This window comes from Microcaecilia unicolor, chromosome 12 (genome assembly GCF_901765095.1).
Source record: "Microcaecilia unicolor chromosome 12, aMicUni1.1, whole genome shotgun sequence".
NCBI classification, from domain to species: Eukaryota; Metazoa; Chordata; class Amphibia; order Gymnophiona; family Siphonopidae; genus Microcaecilia; species Microcaecilia unicolor.
Window position 1 is genome coordinate 105,529,734 of NC_044042.1, and position 20,493 is coordinate 105,550,226.

At 45.2% G+C, this 20,493-nt stretch overlaps 1 protein-coding gene across 2 annotated transcripts in view; it reads right to left on the reverse strand.

Annotated features, from left to right (window-relative positions):
* Positions 1 to 20,493, reverse strand: part of DHX58 (DExH-box helicase 58) — a 103,184-nt gene that overhangs the window by 59,197 nt on the left and 23,494 nt on the right. The window contains exons 2-6 of one of the 2 annotated variants that reach the window (XM_030220950.1): positions 19,606 to 19,799; positions 13,820 to 14,024; positions 9,416 to 9,606; positions 6,045 to 6,161; positions 526 to 652 (exon numbers count right to left, since the gene is read on the reverse strand). In XM_030220950.1, coding sequence (XP_030076810.1) covers positions 526 to 652; positions 6,045 to 6,161; positions 9,416 to 9,606; positions 13,820 to 14,024; positions 19,606 to 19,773 — 808 coding nt within the window. In that variant the 5' untranslated portion in view covers positions 19,774 to 19,799. The remainder of the gene's footprint in view (positions 1 to 525; positions 653 to 6,044; positions 6,162 to 9,415; positions 9,607 to 13,819; positions 14,025 to 19,605; positions 19,800 to 20,493) is intronic. The other variant, XM_030220951.1, reaches the window with a different exon arrangement.

Consider the following 20,493-nt stretch of genomic DNA (forward strand, 5'->3'; position numbering starts at 1 on the left):
AAGAAAGACGGGAGAGGGGAGATAAGATAGAGACATTTAAATACCTACGTGGCACAAATACACAGGAGGCGAGTCTCTGTCAACTGAAAGAAAGCTCTGGAACGAGGGGGGATAGGATGAAGGTAAAAGGAGATACACTCAGGAGTAACCTGAGGAAATACTACTTCTTGGAAAGGGTGGTGAATTCATGGAATGGCCTCCCAGTGGAAGTTGTGGAGATGAGCTTGGGTCAAGTCCATAGGATCTCTAAGGGAGTGATAGGGAGAGTAAATGACATGGATGGGCAGACAGGATAGGCCATATGGTCTTTATCCGCCTACATTTCTCTCTGTTTCTGTGTTTCTGTTCCCTACGTATAAATCTGTTCTATGCAAGGAAATTAACGCAACATCAAAACATTTGAATCAAGCCCTACATTCGTAACATACTAATAAACAGAAACATGATTTCTAGATGTGGAACAGTATATGACAATTGTTGTTCATACCTGTAACACTTAAAACATATCTTACACCTAATTGTTACCTTCTTTTTCCAGTTCGACAATTTTCTGTTCGTACATCTGGGTACCAAAGTCTGAAGAGAAAGTGGTGTCACCTAAAAACTCATGGATCATTGTCATAATCTCCGCCAGCTTCCTGCCAAAGGGATTCTAAGAAAAAAAATGCACAAGGAAAAGTATCAGGGAGTCACCACGTAATTCATCTCGGAATCTGGACAACAGCATGATAAGCTGCATTGGCTTCCGGAGAGAGCATGAATAACCCATAAAATTTCTTGTTTGATTTTTAAATCATTTTATGGTCACACAGCAGAGTACTTCATTGCTTTATTCAACAGACCAACCTCTCGAGCTTATGACCACAATTTACTTAACTTTCTCTGTATTAAGATGGTTCTCTTTAAGAAACAAGTAAACTGTTCCTTCTTTAACCAATCCGTGTACCTTTGGGACAGTCTTCCTGCTGAAAATAAGCAACAAACCTCATAATTCTTTTCGTAAGGCAATAAGGGGCCCTTTTACTAAGCCGCTTAAGTGTCTACGCACGCCCAATGCACGCCAAAATGGAGTTAACGCCCGACCACCGCGTGGCTCCTGCGGCAACTTCATTTTTGGCGCTCATCCGATACGCATGTCTGAAAAATATTTTTTATTTTCGGGCGTGCGTAACGGATGCGCGCAGGTCATTACTGCCTGGATTCTTTACTGCTAGGTCAATGGCTGGCAGTAACATCTCAGGCCCAAAATGGACGCGTGACAATTTTGATTTTGCTGCACGTCCATTTTCAGGAAAAAAAAGGCCCTTTTTACAGGCACGCTAAAAAATGTATTGGCGAGCGCCCAAAACCCGCATCTACACTACCGCAAACCATTTTTCAGCGTGCCTTTGTAACAGGACCCCTAAAAACTTTCCTTTTTAATATCAAGGGTGTCCTAACCACCAGAACATAAGCACTGCCAAGCTGGGACAGACCAAGGGTCCATCGACCCCAGTACCCTGACACCGACAGCGGCCAAAAGAACAAGCAATTTGTCCCGCCCATCCTAGAAATACTGTATTCCCTCGTCCATTCAATAACATTCTATGGCTTTTTCCTCCAGAAAGCCGTCCAACCCTTTTTTGAAATCCGCTAAGTTAACCGCCTTAACCACCTTTTCCAGCAGTGAATTCCAGAGTTTAACTATGCATTGAGTGAAGAAAAATTTCCTCCGATTCGTTTTAAATTTACCACACTGCAGCCCCCTTGTCCTAGTATTTTTGGAAAGCGTAAACAGACGCTCCACATCGACCCGTTCCATTCCACTCATTATCTTACAGACCTCTATTATATCTCCCCTCAGCCGCCTTTTCTCCAAGCTGAAGAGCCCCAGCCTCTTCAGCCTATCCTGATAGGGAAGTCGTCCCATCCCCTGTATCATCTTTGTCGCCCTTCTCTGCACCTTTTCCAATTCCACTATCCACCTTATAATCGAAAGAGAAAAAGGCCTAGATTTCGACCCAAATTGGGAGATAGATGTTTATCTCACAAAAACGAATAAATCGGTATAATCAAAAGCCGATTTTGGACGTTTTCAACTGCACTCCGTCGCGGATGCGGACAAAGTTGATGGGGGCGTGTCAGAGGTGTGGCGAAGGTGGAACTGGGGCGTGGTTATCGGCCGAGCAGAGATGTACGCGTTAGGGCGATAATCGAAAAAATAAAGGCGTTTTTAGCGAACATTTAGGACACTTTTGTTGGACCCTTTTTTCACACGAACAGGTGCCAAAAAAGTGCTCTAAATGACCAGATGACCATCGGAGGGAATCGGGGATGACCTCCCCTGACTCCCCCAGTGGTCACTAACCCCCTCCCACCACAAAAAAATGATGTTTCACAACTTTTTATTTTCATCATCAAATGTCATACCCACCTCCCTGGCAGCAGTATGCAGGTCCCTGGAGCAGTTGTTAGGGGGTGCAGTGGACTTCAGGCAGGTGGACCGAGGCCCATCCCCCCCTACCTGTTACAATTGTGCTGTTTAATGCTTAGTCGTCCAAACCCCCCAAATCCACTTTACCCACATGTAGGTGCCCCCCTTCACCCCTTAGGGCTATAGTAATGGTGTAGACTTGTGGGCAGTGGGTTTTGAGGGGGATTTTGGGGGCTCAACACACAAGGGAAGGGTGGTATGCACCTGGGAGCTCTTTGACCTTTTTTTTTGTTTTTGTAAAAGTGCCCCCTAGGGTGCCCGGTTGGTGTCCTGGCATGTGAGGGGGACCAGTGCACTACGAATCCTGGCCCCTCCCACGAACAAATGCCTTGGATTTATTCGTTTTTGAGCTGGGCGCTTTCATTTTCCATTATCGCTGAAAAACAAAAACGCCCAGCTCACAAATTGTAGAATAAAACATGGACGTCTATTTTTTGCGAAAATACGGTTGGGTCCACCCCTTCACGGACCCGTTCTTGGAGATAAACGCCCATGGAGATAGTTGTTTTCGTTCGATTATGCCCCTCTACGTCTTTTTTGAGGTGCGGTGACCAGAATTGAACACAGTACTCGAGGTGCGGTCGCACCATGGAGCGATACAATGGCAGAATAATATCCTTATTTTTGTTTTCAATCCCTTTCCTAATGATACCCAACTTTCTATTTGCTTTCCTAGCCGCAGCAGCACATTGAGCAGAAGTTTTCAACGTATCATCTACGTCGACACCTAGATCCCTTTCTCGGTCCGTGACTCCCAACGCTGAACCTTGCATGACCTAGTGATAATTTGGGTTCCTCTTTCCCACATGCATCACTTTGCACTTGTTCACATTAAACGTCATCTGCCATTTAGATGCCCGGTTTTGTTTTGTTCCATTATGGCTGGAAAACGTCCAAGTGTTAGGAACACCCACCCTTAACATGCCCCTGACATGTCCCCTTGTGATTTGAACGCATTTCTGACTGACTTCATAGAAAAATGTCTAAAAATTGGTTTTGAAAATACCAATCTGGACGTTTTTGTGAGAAAAACATCCAAATGCAGATTCATGCCACTTTTTGAAAATGATCTCCATTCCTAAATAAGCGATGTAACTGGTCAGTGGTTAAATCTCTGGTACTATCCAAATTTCAATATTGTAATGCCATATATGCGGATATTAAAATCTCACTCCTTAAAAAATTACAAACAGTACAAAATACCGCTGCCCACTTTATATGCTCCTTGCTTCGAGAAGGCTTCCCCCTCTCTTGTTAAAACGTCACTGGCTTCCCATAAATGCCAAGATCACCTTTAAAATATGCACGATAATTTACCAAATCATGGGGTCCATTTACTAAGGTGCGCTGAAAAATAGCCTGTGGTAGTGTAGATGCGTGTTTTGGGCGCGCGCAGAAATATTTTTCAGCGCACCTACAAAATGGCCAAATTAAAATTGCTGTGCATCCATTTTGGATCTGAGACCTTACCGCAAGCCATTGACCTAGCGGTAAGGTCTCACACGTAATGGTCTACGCATGTCAAAATACCACTTGACATGCGTAGCTGCCGCACATCAGAAAATAAAAAAAAATTTTTGAACGCGTGTAGCGGATGTGTGCCAAAATTGAAATTACCGCAAGGGCCACGCGGTAACCGGGTGGTAACTCCTATTTGGCGCGCATTGGGCATGCATAGTCGCCTACACGGCTTAGTAAAAGGGCCCCCATATATGGTTTATCACCAGTACTTTTTTTTTTTTTTAAATTTTCAAGAAGTCTTTATTAATAAGTAATACAAAAAATCTGAAACATAGTACATCGTGCATATCGTGTTACATGTCAATTATGTAAGACACACGTCTCTTGGAATGAAGCGTATATGCAAGACAGAGCATAGTGAGAGTATCATGATATACCAAAAGAACAATTCTTACTGTATTAAAACGTCTAGTGAACTATTCAGAGTAACCATTCCAGAACTTCAACTTTTCAAAGTTTTTTTTATATATTGGTCCCCGCTTCATTTGCACTCTTACCACACAGAACCCCATCCCACCCTCCCCTCACCAGTACTTTTTTTGTAGGAAAAAATGTACTGGTACTCATTATGGGCGGGGGTCACCATCTATGGCTCCACCCCTATGGTAGCCACACCCACAGTAGCCACACCCCTTATACCAGCCATGGCGCCTATAAGCAGTATCACTGAAAATACTATATCAGTATAGGAGAAAAAAATAATGTGATTTTTTTCATTATAAATAATTTTGTTACAGCTCTAGTATACCCAGTGCAAAATAAGACAGCGATTTCACCTCTCTCCCTTGCCCTCCCCTCCATGTCCAGCAACTCGCCCCAGCCTCCACCTGCCCCTCTTTTAAGCCGTTCCAGTACCAACCCAAGCCCTAGCTGCCCACCCTTAGTTACCTGACAGCCTTGCTTTCTGTTCCTGCCACCCCACAAAGTGTTTAAATCTTGTATTTTTTTTACCTGAAGTCGCAGCGCCGCCGGCGGCGTTAGTGAAAAGACCAGGCTCGTCTCCTCCAGCCTTCCCTTCGTTCCCTCTCAGTGTCCCACGTTCATCTAACGTTGTTTCCTGTTTCTGCGAGGGCGGGACACTGAGAGGGAACGAAGGGAAGGCTGGAGGAGACGAGCCTGGTCTTTTCACTAACGCCGCCGGCGGAGCTGCGACTTCAGGTAAGAAAAATACAAGATTTAAACACTTTGTGGGGCGGCAGGAACAGAAAGCAGGGCTGTCAGGGAGCTAGGGGCGGGCAGGTGAGCTGGCCCTAGGAAAAAAAAGGTGCCGTTATGCCGTACCGGTGCATACTGGCACAAAAAAGCACTGTTTATCACCCACTTACATGCAACAGTGGAGGAGTGGCCTAGTGGTTAGGGTGGTGGACTTTGGTCCTGGGGAACTGAGGAACTGAGTTTGATTCCCACTTCAGGCACAGGCAGCTCCTTGTGACTCTGGGCAAGTCACTTAACCCTCCATTGCCCCATGTAAGCCACATTGAGCCTGCTATGAGTGGGAAAGCGCGGGGTACAAATGCAAAAAAAAAACAAAAAACAACTAATTGATTTAGGTTCACGTAACACAGTAAAAACAGCTAGAGAATACCTCACGCTCCATTATCCAAACTGCAAAGGTCTTACAAATCAATCCTTGTTGCAGGCTTTACATATCAGAGTACCAAACTTTGGAATTCTCTTCCCAAATAATTAAGGTACTTAGATTATCTGAGATTCCGTAAATTACTAAAGGCTTTTCTATTAAGTACATATCTTATCAAAAGACAATAAACGACATAACCAATAGTCTAAACTAGCTTCATGACAAACCCACAATTATTCCTAATATGCTAAAATGTTATAATTATCTGAATTATATTTTTGATGTTTTTCTTGAATGTAAGCCGCATTGAACCTGAGCTCGTTCAGGATAATGTGGGATACAATTTGTCATAATAATAATATTATTATTATTACTATTTTGACTACCAACCAGATTGTGTGTGAACATGAGATAACAATATTCTTTATTTATTTATTGAGAAGTAATTATTTTGTATGATGTACTCTTTACCTCGGGCCTTTTTGTACATAAATCAAACTGTCTTTTGGGCAGGTGGGATTTGCGCTCTAATTGCTTGTGATGGATCTTGGGGGACATGATTTTCCATGTGTCCAGATTGGCACAGATCTGCAAAGAGGAAAGAAGCTTTTAGCCAAAATGCACGGGGCGTATGGTACAGTCCCTTCAGTGCTCTACAGTAGATGTGGTAGCCGTGTTAATCCACTTTTAAAGGTAATCAATAGAAATAAAAATAAAATAAAACGTAGAAAAGAAAAGAAGATACCTTTTTTATTGGACTACACTGAAATTTACATCACTAATTACCAGTGCATTTTGTCTAGCAAAAAAGGTGCCGGTACTCAAATGCCAGGCCACCCTTCAGGGGTGGGGAGATCACTGAGGGACCCACCCTACAATAGCCAGGACCCCTGCAACCAGTCATAGAATCTATGACAAGGCAGAATTTGTATGTCGAACCTGAGCTCTTTCATTAAAATACGAGAACCATGGGTCAAGTTTAGCAGACAGTGGAAAAGGTGCCGGTACTCAGTACCCCCAAGTACCCCCTCAAAAAAAGCCCTGCTAATTACCTTCTGTTTTTCAGGTATGTGCACAGGCAAGAAATATTCCATTTGTTTCAGGGTTTCTGGACTTCTTCCAGATTTTCAGGTGCTTTTTCAGTTCATTCATTTTAAGAACAAATGTTTAACGTAGACCTCAACTTTACAAGCTTTAGTTCAGGGGTTAATATGCGGTGTAATTATATAACAGGACAGGAAGGTGTGTATTTCTTTACCTATTTCAGTGGGGAAGTTGGGGCCAGAGTGATACCCAATATGGTGGTCATGACCTTTTACCTTTTACATAACACAATATAAGAATAGCCATACTGGGTCAGACCAATGGTCTATCTAGCCCAGTATCCTGTTTCCAGCAATGGTCAATCCAGGACACAAGTAGTTTATAGCTTATTGTTACATTTCATGCTACCAATCCCAGGAACAGCAGTGGCTTCCCAATGTCTATCTCAATAGCAGACTATGGACTTTTCCTCCAGGAACTTGTCCAAAGTCTATACGTGCAAAAGGCCCCATTTACATGTGAGGAAGCTAACTATGCCTAAATGTCAAGGGGGGTAGGGCAAAGAGAGGCAGTGTCCTGGGTAGACCTACAATACAGATGTGCATTTCCCATTTCATATAGAAATGGGAAATGCATGAAAAAGCAAATGAACAAACTTATGGAAATGACGAAGAAGGGCAACCTTCGAAAGCTAATCAAGAAATGTATTAAGTTACTAGTAAAAAAGGCCCGTTTCTGACACAAATGAAACGGGCGCTAGCAAGGTTTTCCTCGGAGTGTGTATGTTTGAGAGAGTGTATGTGAGAGTGACTGTGTGTGAGAGAGAGAGTGAATGTGCGAGTGTGTGTGTGTGTGTGTGTGAGAGAGAGAGTGTGTGTGTGAGAGAGAGAGAGTGTGTGTGTGAGAGAGAGAGAGAGTGTGCAAGTGCGTATGTGAGACACAGTGTGAGAGAGAGAGTGTTTCACACAGATACAGTGTGTGTGAGAGAGTGTGTGTGAGACACAGACTCTCTGTGAAACTGAGTATATGAGACCAAGAGAGTGTGTGAGTGACTGTGTGACACATAGAGAGTGAATGTGATACAGTGTGTGAGAGACAGTGTGTGTGAGAGAGAAAGACATTGACTGTGAGAAAGAGAGAGTGTGTGAGAGAGTGTGTGTGTGACAGAGATACCTCCCCCCCCTCTTTGGTATCAAGCCCCCCCTCCCTCCCTCCCTCTCTGGTGTCTGAGCGTTACTGTGCAGGACGCTGAGCTCTGGCTGTGCTTCAAGGAACTGACCAATCCTATTTAATAGAATGCACCTCCAACATTCTGAAGCCGAGAAACCTCGTGTGATTGGTCACTTCTGCTTGTGACGAACCCGGAAGTACGTGATGTCAATTCAGGAGATGGATACAGAGAGCAGGAATGCCTCAGCCATGCAGTCAGCTTCAGAATGTTGGAGGTGCCTTTTATTATATAGGAAAGGAACTGACCAATCCTATTTAATAGAATGCACCTCCAACATTCTGAAGCCGAGAAACCTCGTGTGGTTGGTCACTTCTGCTTGTGACGAACCCGGAAGTACGTGATGTCAATTCAGGAGATGGATACAGAGAGCAGGAATGCCTCAGCCATGCAGTCAGCTTCAGAATGTTGGAGGTGCCTTTTATTATATAGGATGTCCAATAAAAAAGGTATCATCTTATTTTCTTTTCCATGTTTTCTTTTGTTTTATTTCTATTGATTACCTTTAAAAGTGGACTAACACGGCTACCACACCTCTCTACTCCATTTCATGTAGGAATCCACATCTGTATAGAAAACATACATGTGAGCAATTTCAATTGCTCTAAGGCAGGTATAAGTACAGCTGTAAATGGCAACATCTGTTCCCTCCAATCACCTTCTATGCTCCCTGATCACTCCTTGACATCTAATTCACTCCAACACCCTCCCGAAGCAAGAGCCCCTCCTGTGCCAACTTCCCCCTGAGCTTTGACATCTCCACATGGCCAACGGTTCCTTGAAGCTCCACCTCAGCCAACAAACCCCCCACCCCCCACTTCCTCAATCCCTGTCACTGAATCTGAGTGGTTTGATCTCCTCAAAGAGTGCAAGTCGGCATATGGACATTAGTTTACTGTGAAACATCTACAATTTCCACATCTCAGGATGCTCCATAGAACTTGCGATGGAAATAAAAACAAAAATAATCATACCTGATATAACGGAACTAGAGAAACAAACTCCATTCTTTAATGAGGAAACACAGCTCTAGATATTAACCCCAAATTCTATTTAGGGCACCAATATTTGGACGGCAATCCAAGGTGTGGATCCATCTAAATTGGCTAATGTGCCAAAAATTGGGTGCTAATTGGCACCAATTCAAATTTACATGCACAACTTGCTATGTGCCATTCTATTACTATATGCGCCCAAATCCCATAGTGCGCAACCCAAAGAAGAATGTAGCCATGGGGGGTGTATGGGTGGGTTAGGGTTGATCCTAAAATTTGCATGCAGTGTTATAGAATACCGAGGATGCTTGGGTGCTGGGAATTACTCCACGTTTCTTCAGATGTAAGTACTGGCGCCCATATTTAGACACCAAAATCGTCACTCAATTCTAATTCTATAATCGGCGCTCATCTTTGCGTGCCCATTATGGAATAGCGTTGAGCACTGATTTTTTTCACACCGATTTCTGAGCGCCTAGGCCATAGGAATAATAACAGGATAGACATATGAAATTAAAATCTAATCTGTATAGCTTACATTCCAACTGCATATTTTGAATATAGTTAGGCTTTACTTGTAATATGTGCTCTTTGGCTTTCTCGAAGCTGGTGGCTTTGCCGGTCCCAGGAGAAGCTGTCAGTCCTAGAATCTGGGGCAATTTGCCTTCATTTCGCATCTTCTTCTCTATGTAGCCCTCCATGAGTTTGTTATAGACGCCGTCCTTGTGAGTATGGTGACACTCGTCAATTATCAGTAAGGAGAAATCTGGTATCAAAAAGAATATTATATTAAATATGTGATGCGGGTGTAAGTTAGAAAGCTGGAATAGGCAGGACATCCCACAAGAAATAAAGGTCTGACATACAAACAACCATGGAGAAGTAAAAGTTAATACACAAGTTGTAGTTGATACCTTTTTACTGGACTAACCATACATGTCTCACTAGCTTTTAGAGCCATACACACACTTCATCAGATCAAAACAAAATGAACCATTTTTGTTTAGACTTGATGAAGGAAATGTGGCTCTCAAAAGCTAATTGGAAACATATTACAGTAGTCTAATAGCACATGGGAAAAGCATGTGCAGCATGGCTCATGAAACTCCTTCCAACCCTTCAGTGTGCACATTGAGTTTGTGTGTGTGTGTTTTTGCGTGTGCGCTGGCGCGTATGTATGTGCTGCCTCTGTATATGTGAGAGTGTGTTTCTGTCTCTGTTGCCCCTCTGTGTGTCTGTGTCGGGGCAATTTCTCCAAGTGGGTTAGTTTCGCACATACCATGACAGGAATGAACCTCACTCCTAAGCCAGGGCATAGTCTCTTTTTTGAAAGTTAAATGCTAACGAATTGGATTTCCCATGTGTATTATAATCACTGTTACCAAGCGGACCTAGCACCATTACCTCCTGCACCAGATCATGCGCTCCACAATTTTTCCTCCTCTTGTTGGCTCCTGTACCAGCCGCTCCATAAAACAGTCCTTGATTTCGTCAAGGAATTTTACCTCCCTAGCATGCCCTGATGTTACATTTACCCAGTCAATATCGGGGTAATTGAAATCACCCATCCACAATACTCTGAATCTCATATATTGGGTTTCCATTCAGTACTGGAGGGGTCCCTTACTCAGAGATGTACGTGCTGGTTTAACCAGGAACATGTGAAACAAATTAGGAATGTCAAGGGTGGGTGGTAAGTTTAGGTGTATGAAAACATGTCCCAATTCTTCCCTCTGTTTATTGGTCACATTTTATTTTTGTTACATTTGTACCCTGCGCTTTCCCACTCATGGCAGGCTCAATGCGGCTTACATGGGGCAATGGAGGGTTAAGTGACTTGCCCAGAGTCAGAAGGAGCTGCCTGTGCCTGAAGTGGGAATCAAACTCAGTTCCTCAGTTCCCCAGGATCAAAGTCCACCACCCTAACCACTAGGCCACTCCTCCACTGTTGCTACTATTTGAGATTCTACATGGAATGTTGCTATTCGACTAGAAGTCGGCCCTTGCAGATCACCAATGTGGCCGCGCAGGCTTCTGCTTCTGTGAGTCTGACGTTCTGCACGTACGTGCAGGACGTCAGACTCACAGAAACAGAAGCCTGCGCAGCCTTCTACATGGAATGTTGCTAGTGGAATAGCAACATTCCATGTAGAATCTCCAATAGTAGGACGTCAGACTCACAGAAACAGAAGCCTGCGCAGCCTTCTACATGGAATGTTGCTAGTGGAATAGCAACATTCCATGTAGAATCTCCAATAGTAGCAACATTCCATGTAGAATCTCCAATAGTATCTATTTTATTTTTGTTACATTTGTACCCTGCGCTTTCCCACTCATGGCAGGCTCAATGCGGCTTACATGGGGCAATGGAGGGTTAAGTGACTTGTCCAGAGTCACAAGGAGCTGCCTGTGCCTGAGGTGGGAATCGAACTCAGTTCCTCAGTTCCCCAGGACCAAAGTCCACCACCCTAACCACTAGGCTACTCCTCCACAATACACCTTTTATGGTACAGCTCCAGTCTTGTGGAATGCATTACCTTTCACCCTTCACCCAGAACCTTCCTACCCAAAATTGAGATCTGGATTAAAAACTCATTTCCTTCTAAAAGCTTTCGAAGGGGTGTTCAGGGTGGCAGCTACATGTTGGAGAGATTAGGGTTCGCTCTGTGCCTGTTTCCACTTTCCTTTCTGCAACGCCCTCTCCTTCTTCCACTCTTTCTATCTTGGCCTATTAACTAATGGCGTTCCTTTCCTTCATAATTTTAGTCATAAACCGTTTTGAACAATTGTTCATATTGTGGCATATCAAGCAATGATTAAAAATAAACATGAACTCATAAGGGCCGATGAACTTAGGATCTAGTTTGGTTGAGAATTGCCCCAGAGCACTCTACCAAAACCCTCAACCACACCCTTGTCACCTCTCGTTTACACTACTGCAATCTGCTTCTTGCTGGCCTCCCACTTAGTCACCTCTCCCCTCTCCAGTCGGTTCAAAACTCTGCTGCCCGTCTCATCTTCCGCCAGGGTCGCTTTACTCATACTACCCCTCTCCTCAAGACCCTTCACTGGCTCCCTATCCGTTTTCGCATCCTGTTCAAACTTCTTCTACTAACCTATAAATGTACTCATTCTGCTGCTCCCCAGTATCTCTCCACACTCATCCTTCCCTACACCCCTTCCCGTGCACTCCGCTCCATGGATAAATCCTTCTTACAGTATCTGTTCCCGTCTCCACTACTGCCAACTCCAGACTTCGCGCCTTCTGTCTCGCTGCACCCTACGCCTGGAATAAACTTCCTGAGCCCCTACGTCTTGCCCCATCCTTGGCCACCTTTAAATCTAGACTGAAAGCCCACCTCTTTAAAATTGCTTTTGACTCGTAACCACTTGTAACCACTCGCCTCCACCTACCCTCCTCTCTTCCTTCCCGTTCACATTAATTGATTTGATTTGCTTACTTTATTTATTTTTTGTCTATTAGATTGTAAGCTCTTTGAGCAGGGACTGTCTTTCTTCTATGTTTGTGCAGCACTGCGTACGCCTTGTAGCGCTATAGAAATGCTAAATAGTAGTAGTAGTAGAATACTCTGAGCTGAATGTTCCTTGTCAACTGCCACACTTGTGTACCTTTGACCAGCATGGAGTTATTGGTCAGCCAATCATGACTGTTTCTGACTGACAGTACGCAAAATGGACTGGACAGACTGTAAGATCTCTCTCAGGTATCGGGTGAGCTAACCTGCTGCAGAAATGTCCATATCAACAGGGGAGTAAATGAAAGCCCTAGGGTGTCTTCTGTATACCCAACAAAAAGAGGTAAAATTTGTGTGTAAACTTGGCCCATGGTATGTTTACATTACATATTTGATATACCATCTTTCAAGCTAGACAATCAAGGTGATGTACAACCCAAAATCAATTATGAAGGAAAAGTACTACAATGAAATGATAGGATAGTAGCAGAATAGGTAACTGGAGAAAGGACACCATGCTGGTGTCTGCAATCCCAGGTGCAACTATGCTCCCGCCAAGGCCAGGGAAAACAAGTGAGCTTTTAGGGAGGCTCAAAAACAAGAAAGGGTTGCTTAGCATGTAAGGAAGGAGGAACAAAGGACTGGGGCGGTGCAAAAAAAGGCCGGGTTTCTAGTAGCTTCCAGATGGGAGCAGTGAATAAAAGGCAGTGTGAGGTGATGCTCAAATGAAGAGTGTAGAGAATGGACTAGAACATATGGGGTGAGCAAAGAAAGTAGATAAGGGGTGGGGGACCCCTTATGAAGAACTGTAAAGGCCAGAGTCAAGATCTGATGCATGATTCTGAATACAATGGGTAGCCGATGATATTTTGCTAGGAGCAGAGTAATGTCATCAAAACGTGAGGCATGTGTATGCAGACGGATGGATGTATTTTGAACTGTTTGGGGCCTCTTAAGAAATGAAAGAACTAGACCAGCATAGGTGATATTACAGTAGTCTAAGCATGTGGTTACCAGAGCATAAAGAAGAGTTTATGCTATGTCCAAACCATGGCATACTGCTCGAATACGATAGTGAATGGAAACAAGATTTAACTAGGGCTTCTACTTGGGGGAAAGGGAACTAGGACTTGATATACCGCCTTTCTGAGGTTTTTGCAACTACATTCAAAGCGATTTACATATATTCAGGTACTTATTTTGTACCGGGGCAATGGAGGGTTAAGTGACTTGCCCAGAGTCACAAGGAGCTGCAGTGGGAATTGAACCCAGTTCCCCAGGATCAAAGTCCTCTGTACTAACCACTAGGCTGGATATAAGAGTTTGACAAAATGATAGACAAACAGATCTTATCAGCTCAGTCTCAACAAATTTGTCTGTTCTACTTCTGTTCAGTAGATTACGACTAGATCCTCATTTCCACCTACATATTCTCCTACCAGATCCTTGAAAATGACTAAATCTGGCCTTATGCAGTAGAAGGGCTGGAATTATGCTTCTCACCTGTCAACTCAACATGTTTTTCCTTCTCTGGGTTGAACAATGCATTCTGCAGGATCTGTGCAGTACATATGATAACATCATTTTGCTCCACCACAGAAGCGAAGAAACTTTTCTCATCAGTGTCCCCACTGATGGCCACTACTTTGAAAGAGTCCTGAAGAAAGGGGTAAAATTCATTCTGGTAGTGCTGATCCACGAGATGAACCTGAGACATGGAGAAAAATTAAGTTGAGTATCAGAGCATTCATTTCTCCAAATTTTCATTCACAATCATCTTCCCAAAAGATTTTTTTTTTGTGTAACTAAATTAATACCAAATGTAGCACTTGAATACTCTTTCTGGATAACAAAAGCAGACCTATTATGGGGTTTTTGAGGATATGGCCTGGGAATGATGCCAGCTAAACTGCTTTGAATATTGACCCAGTATCATTTAGTGAATTTTTTTTGTGTGCCTTTTCAGTTCCTGTCAATTTAGGTGCTATTTAGAGGGGCATTTTTGATATGACGCTCGAATGGTAAACCAAACATTTATCGGAAAACATCTAAAAGTGCAACTCCAAAATAGAAGAAAGACCTAAACGTTTTCTGATACTTGACAATACCGATTAAAAACGTTTAGAAAGAGGATGAAGTGCAAACGTCATAGACATTCGGAGATAAACGTTTCCACCAATTGAAAATACCCTACGCAAAACATGCAACGGTGGTACTGGTCCCTGCATCGAGAAAACGTCCACAGCAACGGCAGGAGGTTCCCTCCACAAGCAAAGCGTGCATGTATACCTCTGCATGTAGAGGAACGTTCCTCAGTGAGCACAGCTGTGGCACTGCGCAGGGTGTCCAGAGCTCCTGGTCCTCAGGCACAGGAGACAAATCTTGAAGTACCACCACTTCTTGCCCCACACAATGTCTTCATGAGAGCATGAAGATCAATAAGGAGCAGTTTGGAAAGGTGAGTGTGAAGCAGTGCCCCAGGATCACAGCAGCACTCATATGCATGCACCATACATAGGCAGAGTCACATACAGTGAGGTCCCTTTGTAGTTGCAATACATGTTATTGATTTTTTATAAGAAAGAATAACAAAACATTGATGAAATCAGAATGTACAGAATATCCAGTGAAAAGTAATTTTGGGTCCCTCCTCCACTAACCAAGAAATGCTAAAAGGAAGGACTACATATATGAACATATCTGGACCCCCTCCCTCCCCCACCGTAGCAACGTTGACAGCAGCTCAATACAGTATATTGAGCCATCCAAAGCCACACCCTCTTTACCCCACTGCCCATCCCCACCTCCCAGCACAGTGCACATGCTCCACAGAAAGGCCACTATGCCATCCTCTGTCCCCATGGCCACCTAAGCTCACACAACACCTATGCCTGTGTAATGCATACAAACCCATCAGTCCCCCCCCCTCTTCCCCAAATTTGGCTGTTCCATCTATCACTGTCTACATGAGAAGCATTGCATAACATGTTGTAAAAAGTTATAAGGTATATGACGCCAAGAAGGCCCATCACCTGAACCCTGTCTCCACCAGCTTGTTTTTTGCAAGTGCTTTAGTACTCACCAGGACCCTGAATCACTCTAGCGCCAGTTCAGGTGCATCAGGAGAGAAGACCCTACCCTACTCCGGCGCATGAGGGAGCACCTCAGGGCTCAACGTAAGTACCACAGACATAGCTTTGTCAAGGCCTGAGTATGCAGCTACCCTCCTCCTTCCAGTGTGCCCACAATTTCCATATCCACTAGAATGTGTTCCAGCCAATTCCCAACCTATGAGATAACTTGGAAAGAAAGGGGGGAGGCGGGAAGCCCTTTGGACAGCATCCTTCAGTGACCAATACAGAGGTGCCCAGTATCTCACACCTACCTAGCACACATACACATCTCTGACAAAGGAGTGGACAGTACACTGATCACAGAGGGTCGTCACAGCATCAGTTGCCCCACAAATGGATAGTCTCTCATGTCCCCTAAGCTACAGTCATTGGATGTACCATTGTCAGCTCCCAAATTTGATACGCTGCCCTGTGAGACATCCCTCAGGGCCCAAGCTGGGGGCCCTGAAATCTCCACATTATGGTGGACGCCCAACCCCCCCCCCCCTTATGGAAACTCCCACGCAGCCACTGCGATCAGTGAAGACCCTAAAACAGCTATCATGAGTACCCCCCAGATAGATGCTCCAAACCTAGGGTCCCCTGTTATCTCCACCCAACTGTAGGACACATAATCATGGGGACGCACACACACCCAGATCCCTGACAAAAATGGTAACAATCGCCCCATCCATGCAACAGTTCAGTGCCATACTAACTCCCAGCCAGTGCCTGCTCACCCAGGGCCCCCCAGCAGGGCCAGAACCCATCCTGCATGCCCATAGCCAGACAACTCTCTCATTGCCTCCGAGGTTCCCTGCTATGTCATCTTGTTGGTGACATACCTCATATATGTCCCACAGGTAACAGCAACTGCCTCCAGGTGTCCCTGTCTCACTATGGCCAGCTACACCAATATGCAAGCCATGTAGGATGTGTTGATCTCAATTGCAAACCTTTTACACACACAGAGTACCCTCCAGCTGCCAAACAGCCTGCCCAGGACCAGCACGCCCCAGATCAGGCTGGTGGTTGGGAGGCGGGGCTAGTGTGGGCAGACATATACGGTCTGTGCTGGGGCTGGTGGTTGGGAGGCGGGACTAGTGCTGGGCAGACTTATACGGTCTGTGCCAGAGCCGGTGGTGGGAGGCAGGGATAGTGCTGGGCAGACTTATACGGTCTGTGCCAGAGCCGGTGGTGGGAGGCAGGGATAGTGCTGGGCAGACTTATACGGTCTGTGCCAGAGCTGGTGGTTGGGAGGCGGGGATAGGGCTGGCCAGACTTATACGGTCTGTGCACTGAAGAGGACAGTACAAATAAAAAAGTAGCACATATGAATTTATCTTCTTGGGCAGACTGGATGGACCGTGCAGGTCTTTTTCTGCCGTCATCTACTATGTTACTCTGTCCAGAACTAGCAATCCCCAGATCAAACGTGGGAGGAAGTAGTGATGGATCCTGGACCCTGGGAGGTGCTAATCCCCCATCAACATGAGTAGGCCAAGGAAGGGGAGGACCCCTGGAGGGTCATGCCCCCACTGGAGGGGGAACAAGGGGTCCCGGAACACTGGAGGGTCCAGCAGCTGAGCCCTGGCCTGAAACGGCTGGCACAACCCGACACCCTAGTCCAGCTCCTGCTGCAAGTCTCAACCATGCACAGAGTAGTGGCATAGATAGGTGGGGCACCAGGGGAGCGGCCGCTCCCCCAAACGGAGTTCTGCCGGCGCCTATTTTTTTTCATCCTGTGGCACTGAAAATATGCGCCGGTGTAAGTCCGCTCTCGCTCCCCCCGCGCCGTCAACCTCCCTCCTCCTTGCTCCGCTTCTGGCACAGAGATTTGCAGCAGGAGCAGGTGGCCCAAGAAGAACCAGAGGGCCAGACAGTGGCAGAGCTAAGGATATGTGGATGAACAAGCAGGCTGGTGGGCATGATGATGATCCCACTGGCAAAGTCCCTATCCAACCGAGGCCTCAACCCGTTTATCTATGCAGACAACGTCACAATCTATATTCCCTTCAGTCATGACTTGACAGAAATAACCAATGAAATCAATGACGGTCTGAACATCATGAACTCCTGGGCAAATTCATTCCACCTGAAACTGAACACTGAAAAAACACACTGCCTCATCATCTCATCTCAACACAACAAGTACAAACCCACAACCATAAACACCCTAGAACACACCCTCCCTACCTCAGACAGCCTAAAAATACTCGGCGTCACAATTGACCGCAACCTTACCATTGAGAGCCAAGTAAACTCCTGTCACATTTACAACAAGCAGGAACTAGGAACTACACCCAGCAACACAACACAACCAATGATCGGACTGAACAATATACAATCTTCAATCCCTTCGACCTTCAAGGTGCCTGACACGCACCTACCTCATTCAACCACAATACAACCTATACAACTATACATTCGTCCCTCCCCCCTAATACCACCTCTTGACTCCAATACCCCCCCCCCCCAATTGCAAGCCACCCTTGGAAGAGGCATCTTGTTGGCATGACTTAGACCTTTCAGATATTCTCCAGCTTTCAGAGTTGCAGCTGCCATTTGAAAACTGCAGCCACTAGGGGCAGGAGTGAGTGGGGTTCGCTCCTGCCCCTAGTGGCTGCTCTTAACCACCAGGGACATAAAGGTAGACCCAGGGAGGGATCTACTGACACACTGGGGGGGGGGGGGCCTCAGTATTGGGGGAAATCACAATAGAGAGGGTTCAGTATTGGGAAGGAGAGAGGAATTTTTACTATGCTGTCGGGGGTCCCTTAAAGGGGGGGGGGGGCAATATTCAACTGGGACCTGCACGTCCAGGCAGCAAACTCTTGGCCAGTGAGCTCCAGGTATTCAATGCTGGCGGCCAGACATGGCTCAGCTTTTCATATCTGATCATTTTTGAAGTCTCAATAGTGCAGGTAATGTCTTAGGATTTATTTGATTTTATATTTTATGTTGTTTTAGCTGTATTTTATTGTGAATGTTCTGCTGTAAACCGCTTAGGGTATACATTTTTTAAAGTAATTAATTATGCCAGCGAAAATTGCTATCCACTGCCGGCTCAATATCAGACGGACAATATCTGAAAGGTCTAAGTCATGCCCACACGATGCCTCCTTCAGGTCTGTGTGTGCACTAGCCTATCGTATAAGTAATGGCCTTTATAAAATCAGTACTTATATGGTGATTTATACGTGTATATCAGGCATGGCAGAGTAGCCTAGTAGTTAGAGCACCAGGCTGGTTCAAATTCTGCCTTGGCTAAATCACTCAACTCTCCATTGCCTCAGGTACAATAAAAGTGGCTTTAGAGTGGGCTTAAGGATATCATTCCTGCTCGCAAAGGCCATTTTTCCCGCATAGATACAACGGTCTATTTTTCTATTTCCAGCATTAATGGCCACACGCTAATTTTTCCATTAGTGCGTGAGCCCGTAACTACGTCTATTTTGCAGGCACTAAGGGCTCTCTTTGCTCCCGACCCATCCCCAGTGCTAAAAGATAAAGCTCCCCCCTGATATTTTAACAGTTAAATGACACTTAACCGGCTATCTCCACTGAATATCCCTGGTCAGTGCTTAGCCGTTTATACTGCACAATATAACCGGTTAGCCGGGAATATTCAGCGCCAGTAAAGTGGTCAAATGTGGCCGTGTGGGTACTCGGCCAGCATTGAACAGTGGTTTGGCTAATTTTTTTTTGTTTGTTACATTTGTACCCCACACTTTCCCACTCATGGCAGGCTCAATGCGGCTTACATGGGGCTTACATGGAGCTGCCCAGAGTCACAAGGAGCTGCCTGTGCCTGAAGTGGGAATTGAAACCGTCTAAAAAATGAATGCCGGTCATCAAAAACAGCTGGATATTGAATATCCAGGATGAGCACTGACCGTGGCAGGCAGCTCAGTCTGAATATCAGCCCCTTTATTTTTTAGCGAAAGGGAGACGCCTGCAAAAATTACTGCGGGACGCCTGAGCGTAAATGGACTCCAGGGACAGGGCAAATATCCGGTGTACCTGAATATAACTCACCTTGAGCTACTACTGAAAAAGCTGTGAGCTAAATCCAAATTCATTGCTTTATCCCTACCGTCCCCACTCCCCATGGACACTGAATGCTCGTGCTGTCCCTCAGCTTGGAGGGGCCACTTCTGTTCACTCTGATGGTACCTTGTTCACCAGCACTGCCACTTTGGCTCTGCGTTTGGTCTCCAGGTGTCTTTTCACCACATACAACGCTGCTCTGGTTTTCCCACTGCCAGTTGGTAGCCAAACGATGATGTTCTTGCCCTCCAGGGCAGGTTCTATCACCTCCCACTGATAATCGTACAGGTTCATCTTCAATTTGCACTGAAAACTTCTACCTTTAAACAAGAACAGAAGAGGGATTTTTAGTCAAGAATGCTCGCCAAGTAGCCGAAGGGAAGACAAAATAAAGAAATAAAACCTAAGAAAGGTAAATAGGCACAATTTAAATGATCAGACACATGCTGCTTGTGCAGGTGTGGAAACCTCAGATGTTTTGCTTATTTTTTGTTTTTTTCCCCTCTCCTTTGAGCCTCTTTAATCTGGTTTCCATTCTGCCTAGTCCATGGATAATAACCTTAATTAAAGAGTCAAAGGGGACCTTTAGAGAACCCTTTTACAAAGGCGTGCCAAAATCTGGCTTGTAGTAGTGTGGGTACGTATATTGGACCCGCGCTGGACCATTTCTCCAGCACGTCTGGAAAAAAAAGGGGGGGGTGTTCGGGGCCAGAAAATGGACGTGCGGCAAAAATGAAAACCAGCACAAGTCTATTTACGGCCTGAGCCCTTAACACTAACCACTGAATAGCAGTAAGGGCTCATGCGTTACCCATGCAGTACCCATCCAGTGCGCGCCAACTGCTGATTACCGCCGGGAACACCCCTGCGTTAGAAAATAGAAAATTAATTTCTACCGTGTGTTTTTGGCGGGTGCCAAACTCAGAATTACTGCCAGGTGTATGCGCTATCCGGGCAGTAATGCCGATTTGACGCATGCTGCACACATAGGCCTTTATGTGCCTTTGTAAAAGG